Source organism: Mauremys mutica, chromosome 1 (assembly GCF_020497125.1).
Source record: "Mauremys mutica isolate MM-2020 ecotype Southern chromosome 1, ASM2049712v1, whole genome shotgun sequence".
NCBI lineage: Eukaryota > Metazoa > Chordata > Testudines > Geoemydidae > Mauremys > Mauremys mutica.
In genome coordinates, this window is record NC_059072.1 from 372,771,821 (window position 1) to 372,778,998 (window position 7,178).

Below are 7,178 nucleotides of genomic sequence, written 5' to 3' on the forward strand. Positions count from 1 at the left end.
ACATGCTCATTGCCATGTTTTGTTCATTCCCTCTGAAACACCTGGCACTGGGCACTGTCAGAAGACAGGCTACTGCAGTGGTCCCCAACCTTTTCATCTAGCAGGTTCCAGATGAAGGACCACGACGGCGGTCGAGCATCCGCCGAAATGCCACCGAATTTCATAAGCATTTCGGCGGCAACGCCTCTCGATGACATCACTTGTCAGAACATGGGTGCATTGGGGACCGCTGGGCTAATGGGCTACATGGACCATTGGTTTAACCCAGTATGGCTGTTCTGATCTACTTATTTAGACCCCAATTGTATCTGCCTCCTGCTGCAACCCGCTATACCCCACCCGCCTCCCAGAGCTCAGATAGATCCCAGGTATCATAGAATCATAGAATAACAGGGTTGGAAGGTACATCAGGAGGTCATCTAGTCCAACCTCCTGCTCAAAACAGAACCAATCTCCAACTAAATCATCCCAGCCAGGGCTTAGTCAGCCAGGAGTCCTGATGGGGTCTCTCTCTCCACAGAATTAGTTACAAATTAAGAATAAACATTAAAATTTTAACACTAACTTGTGTCCCTTAAATGACTTGCCATAAGAAGTGAGAACATATTGGTTTTAGAGATGACTATGTTGCAGATGACAAGGGGAATGGAAGAGAGGAAGAAGAGATGGGGTGGGACCTTGGGGAGAAGACACACAGCAGGGTCAAGACTTGACAGAAGAGATGAGGCAAGATTGTAATTTCAGGGATCCACAGACTCATAGACTCTAAGGTCAGAAGGGACCATTATGATCATCTAGTCTGACCTCCTGCACAACGCAGGCCACAGAATCCTACCCATCCACTTCTGTAACAAACCCCTAACCTATGTCTGAGTTACTGAAGTTCTCAAATTGTGGTTTGAAGACCTCAAGCTGCAGAGAATCCTCCAGCAAGTGACTCATGCCCCATGCTGCAGAGGAAGGTGAAAAACCTTCAAGGCCTCTGCCAATCTGCCCTGGAGGAAAATTCCTTCCCAACCCCAAATATGGCTATCAGTTAAACCCTGAGCATGTGGGCAAGACTCACCCGCCAGCACCCAGGAAAGAATTCTCTGCAGTAACTCAGATCCCATCCCATCTAACATTCCATCCCAGACCACTGGGCATACTTACCTGCTGATAATCAAAGATCAGTTGCCAAATTAATTGACAAAAATAGGCTATCCCATCATACCATCCCTTCCATAAACTTATCAAGCTTAGTCTTGAAGCCAGATATGTCTTTTGCCCCCACTACTCCCCTTGGAAGGCTGTTCCAGAACTTCACTCCTCTAATAGTTAGAAACCTTCATCTGATTTCAAGTTTAAACTTCCTAGTGTCAAGTTTATACCCATTTGTTCTTGTGTCCACATTGGTACTAAGCTTAAATAATTCCTCTCCCTCCCTGATATTAATCCCTCTGATATATTTATAAAGAGCCATCATATCTCCCCTCAACCTTCTTTTGGTTAGGCTAAACAAGCCAAGCTCTTCAAGTCTCCTTTCATAAGACAGGTTTTCCATTCCTCGGATCATCCTAGTAGCCCGTCTCTGAACTTGTTCCAGTTTGAATTCATCCTTCTTAAACATGGGAGACCAGAACTGCACACAGTATTCCAGATGAGGTCTCACCAGTGCCTTGTACTAACACCTCCTTATCTTTGCTGGAAATACCTCGCTCGATGCATCCTAAAACTGCATTAGCTTTTTTAACGGTCATATCACATTGGCGGCTCATAGTCATCCTGTGATCAACGAATACTCCGAGGTCCTTCTCCTCCTCTGTTACTTCCAACTGATGCGTCCCCAATTCAGGGCCGCCCAGAGGATTCTGGGGGCCTGGGGTCTTCAGCAGCAGGAGGACCCCGCTTCGGCAGTGAGTCAGCGGTGGGGGGTCCTTCCGCTCCAGGACCCGCCGCCGACGTGCCCCGAAGCAGGGTCCCCCCCGCTGCCGAAGTGCAGCCAGATTTTCTGTGGTAATTCGGTGACGGGGGGCTCCCACCACGGGTCTTCGGGGCACTTTGGTGGCGGGTCCCGGAACGGAAGGGCCCCCCGCCGGCGAAGACCGGGTGCAGAAGAAGTGTCGGGGGCCCAGGCCCTGCGAGAGTTTTCCGGGGCCCCCAGAGTGAGTGAAGGACCTCGCTCCAGGGGCCCCAAAAACTCTTATGGGGGCCCCTGCGGGACCCTGGGGCAAATTGCCCCTCTTGCCCCCTCCCCCCCCCCGCCGGGCAGCCCTGCCCCAATTTAGAACTAAAATTCTTATTATTTCTCCCTAAATGCATTACCTTGCACTTTTCACTATACAATTTCATCCTATTACTATTACTCCAGTTTACAAGGTCATCCAGATCTTCCTGTAGGATACCCCGGTCCTGCTCTGTGTTAGCAATACCTCCCAGCTTTGTGTCACCCGCAAACTTTATTAGCACATTCCCACTTTTTGTGCCAAGATCAGTAATAAAAAGGTTAAATAAGATTGGTCCCAAAACTGATCCCTGAGGAACTCCACTAGTAACCTCCCTCCAGCCTGACAGTTCACCTTTCAGTACGACCCGTTGTAGTCTCCCCTTTAACCAGTTCCTTATCCACTTTTCAATGTTCATATTGATCCCCATCTTTTCCAATTTAGCTAATAATTCCCCATGTGGAACCGTGTCAAATGCCTTACTGAAATCGAGGTAAATTAGATCCACTGCATTTCCTTTGTCTAAAAAATCTGTTACCTTCTCAAAGAAGGAGATCAGGTTGGTTAGGCACGATCTACCTTTTGTAAAACCATGTTGTAATTTATCCCAATTACCATTGACCTCAATGTCCTTAATTATTTTGTCCTTCAAAATTTTTTCCAAGATCTTACATACTACAGATGTCAAACTAACAGGCCTTGTAAACGGGTTGGACTCACCCCTGCGGCGCCTCCTGCTGGTGACTCCGGGAATTAGCTCTGTTCCAGCGTTCAGAGCGCCCTCTGCAGGCTGGTGATCCACCTGTCTTCAGGCCCCCGTGTCCCTCCCTGGACCCAGTGCCCTCTTACATGGGGTGCTGCCCCCTAGCAGTAACCCCTTTCTCTCTGGGTCTCCCCTCCTTAGGGAACCCTCACCCTCTATCCCCACCTTGCCTCAGTATTTGGCTACTGCCAGTCATTGTCTAGCCCCACACTCTGGGGCAGACTGCAGTATCAGCCTATTCATCACTGGCAAGGAGGGTTTGGACCTGCTGCCTTGGCCTACCCCTGGGCTGCCCTCTGCAACCCCCAGTACCTGTTGGCCCACTGCTAGGCCGCAGCCTGGGGCTTTCTAGGCTGGAGCTCCCCAGCTCCTCAGCCTTCCCCAGCCCTGCTTCACTCAGGTATCCAGTCTCCAGCTCCTAAGCAGCCAGGCCCATCTCTCTCTATAGCCAGAGAGAGACTGTCTGGGCTTCTGTCTTCCCTGGCCTTTTATAGGGGCTAGCTGTGGCTCAATTTGGGGTGTGGCCTCACCTGCAGCCACTCCCTCAATCAGCCCAGCTTTTAGAGCCACTGCTCTCAAGCCCTGCCAGGCCACTTTTAAACCCCTCACAGCAGGAGCAGGGTCCACCCTGCTACACACCCCCCACCTCAAGAACCCCTCCACTGGGGGGCAGGTGGTGTGCTCTACCGGCCCAGCTTTCTCCTCAACTGGGCCCGCAGAGAATCTCTTTCTTCTCATAGGCTCTCCAGCACTTGGAGCAGCCTGCTTCCTTCCTCCAGGGTTTGGGTTCCCATGGTAGCCTTTTCAGCTCCTCCATGGGATCCCCGGTTTGTCTGGGGCCTCTCTGCCCCTGCCAGGCCCCTCTTTTGGGTCTTGGCCGTCACAGCCCCCTCCTTTGGGGAAATCTTGGACCTGGCCTGGTCCTCTGGCCGCCCCCAACTTCTCTGGGGACTAGGCTTCTTGTGCCCCTTGTGGCAGAAGCAGCAACTCCAGTGCTTACCCCTAACCACTTCAGGGCTAGTCTGGGCCCTGTGAGTCCCCTGAGGACATTCCCTCTTCTTGTGCCCAGGTTCCCCACAGGCCCAACACATTTTGAGCCCCCCTGTTGACTTCACAGGGGGCACTCGAGTCTGTCCACGGTCTGTCTCCAGTGCAGCCCTTCCTCCAGGACTCGCCTGTGCCCTGTGAGTCCTATACCAGCACTCCCTCTTCTGGTGCCCCGGCCGCCCACAGGCCCAACAAGTCTGGGCCCCCCCTGTTACCCTCACAGGGGGTGCCTCTTCTGGGCAGGGCCTCCTTGCACTCTCCTGATGGGGGCACTCTCTTTTCAAGTGCCCTTGTTGCACACAGGCAAAACAGTCTTTTAGTCCAGGCCCTGGTCTCTCGCCCCCAGCACCTGGTCTCATACAAGGGCCGGGTACCCACACCCGTAGCAGCCAGAGCAATGTCCTCTGCTGCTCGGCTAGATGGGCTGCCCAGGCCCTCCAGTAACTGCTCCTCTTCTCCACCATTGTGAACTCAGCACTTCTTCTGGGCAACTGTCCCACAGTCCTTGCCATGGCCCCTTCTATCAGGGGCGGACCGCTATGCACGCATTCTCTGCCACGTGAAACGGGTCGGACTCACCCCTGCGGCGCCTCCTGCTGGTGACTCTGGGAATTAGCTCTGTTCCAGCGTTCGGAGCGCCCTCTGCAGGCTGGTGATCCACCTGTCTTCAGGCCCCCGTGTCCCTCCCTGGACCCGGTGCCCTCTTACATGGGGTGCTGCCCCCTAGCAGTAACCCCGTTCTCTCTGGGTCTCCCCTCCTTAGGGAACCCTCACCCTCTATCCCCACCTTGCCTCAGTATTTGGCTACTGCCAGTCATTGTCTAGCCCCACACTCTGGGGCAGACTGCAGTATCAGCCTACTCATCACTGGCAAGGAGGGTTTGGACCTGCTGCCCTGGCCTACCCCTGGGCTGCCCTCTGCAACCCCCAGTACCTGTTGGCCCACTGCTAGGCCGCAGCCTGGGGCTTTCTAGGCTGGAGCTCCCCAGCTCCTCAGCCTTTCCCCAGCCCTGCTTCACTCAGGTATCCAGTCTCAAGCTCCGAAGCAGCCAGGCCCATCTCTCTCTACAGCCAGAGAGAGACTGTCTGGGCTTCTGTCTTCCCTGGCCTTTTATAGGGGCCAGCTGTGGCTCAGTTTGGGGTGTGGCCTCACCTGCAGCCACTCCCTCAATCAGCCCAGCTTTTAGAGCCACTGCTCTCAAGCCCTGCCAGGCCACTTTTAAACCCCTCACAGCAGGAGCAGGGTCCACCCTGCTACGGGCCTATAGTTACTCGGATGACTTTTTTTTCCCTTTCTTAAAAATAGGAACTATGTTAGCAATTCTCCAGTCGTATGGTACAACCCCTGAGTTTACTGATTCATTGAAAATTCTTGCTAATTGGCTTGCAATTTCATGTGCCAGTTCCTTTAATATTCTTGGATGAAGGTGGCAACCCAGTGTTGTGTACATAGACTGACTCCCCAGTTCATCACATTGACATAGCACAGTCAGGACAGGGAAGGGTTTAATGTCTCTCTGTCTGTCCAGTAAGTGATTCAGGGAGGAGGCCCCAGCATCATGGACCATGCACCAGCCAGCTCTGCACGGAGCTCAATCTGAGAGCCAGAGCACAAGGAGAAAATATTTAGGTCTCTTTATGAGCAAACAGCTGGAGCAGCCTGCCGCGGATCTGTTTGGTCCTCACCCCATAAATGATGGGGTGCAGCACAGGGGGCACCATGTGGTACACACCACTAATGAGAACGAGGAAATGCAGTGGCACATTGTGACCAAACCGGAACATGAGAGAGGAGAATACATTTGGGACGTACAAAGCTGAGATGGCACAAAGATGAGAGATGCAGGTCCCAAAAGTTTTAAGCCGGGCATCCTTTGTGGGGAGGCAGAAGATGGCCTGGAGGATCTGAATATAGGACACAGCAATAAAAAACCCATCCATTCCGATCACAAAGAGAAGATCAAACAGGCCATAGTAACTACTGATGCGGATGTCAGTGCAGGCCAGCTTCACTACAGCTATATGCTGACAATAAAAGTGTGGGATGATGTTGGTTCTACAATATGGCCACTGCCTCACCAGGAAGGGATAGGGTAATGCGAGTATACCACTGCGCAGCACCACGGCCAAGCCTATCTTGGCCACAAGAGAGTTTGTCAGGGTCGTGGAATGTCTCAGAGGATCACAGATGGCCACGTAGCGATCAAAAGCCATAGCCACGAGGATTCCAGACTCCATCCCTGAGGAGGAGTGAAGAAAATACATCTGGGTGAGGCAGGCACTGAAACCGATCTCCCTGGAATTGAACCAGAAGATGCTCAGCATTTTGGGTACGGTGGATGTGGAAATGACCAGGTCAGTGACAGCCAGCATGCAGAGGAAATAGAACATGGGTTCATGGAGGCTCTGCTCCATCTTCACGATGAACAGGATGGTGAAGTTCCCCAAGATGGCTATGGCATACATAGCACAGAAGGGGATAGAGATCCAGATATGGGCTGCCTCCAGGCCAGGAATGCCAAGTAGGATGAAAGCGGAGGGGTTGGTGAAGTCGGTTCTGTTAGAATCTGACATGGCGTAAGGGAGAAAGTGTCCAACTCTGAGGCATAAGGGTGTCTCCTGCATTTACCGTACGTTCCCCTGACTTTCAGTGTGTTCCCAGTAGATGGTCGCAGTAGAAATGCCTGCATGGAGAGACAACGTTAATTTGAGACACTGCATGCAGTAGTGGAGGCTGTTCTCATGAGAGAAGCAGATTGAGCGCTCTTCACACACTGAAAAATTATATTTTCCTTATTCAGAGAGAATAACTGTGAACAATGACCTGACTAAAAACAATTCCATATTTTATTGTGCTCCCTGCATTAATAATTCCTACACTTTGTGGTGGGGGAACCTTAAGAGGCACCAGCAGGAAACACAAGTGTGGATACTGGTTATCTATCATTGTTCCTTAATGCAATGAGAGCCAGGATAGGGAGTCCATACTGAAGGGAGTTCCCCATTCAACCAGTTGCTTGAAATCAGAGAAGGGGGAAAAACAACCTTTTAGGAAGACATGTGCTGGAAGAAACATCCCAACTAGACCATACTTGGGCCCCATTGATAGCAGCTCAAGAGAAACACCTGCGCATTTGCAGCACTGGAAAAAACAAAACAATGTT

At 51.8% G+C, this 7,178-nt stretch overlaps 1 protein-coding gene across 1 annotated transcript; it reads right to left on the minus strand.

The window, feature by feature from the left end:
• Positions 1-5,640: 5,640 nt before the first annotated feature.
• On the minus strand, positions 5,641-6,588 carry LOC123377040 (olfactory receptor 52K2-like). Its single transcript, XM_045029432.1, has one exon. The coding sequence runs from the start codon at positions 6,586-6,588 to the stop codon at positions 5,641-5,643; it is 948 nt and encodes a 315-aa protein (XP_044885367.1).
• Between the last annotated feature and the right edge of the window lie 590 nt (positions 6,589-7,178).

What these genes read in the sequence shown, in the direction of transcription:
- LOC123377040 (XM_045029432.1), bottom strand. Translation starts at nt 6,588, where the DNA reads ATGTCAGATTCTAACAGAACCGACTTCACCAACCCCTCCGCTTTCATC.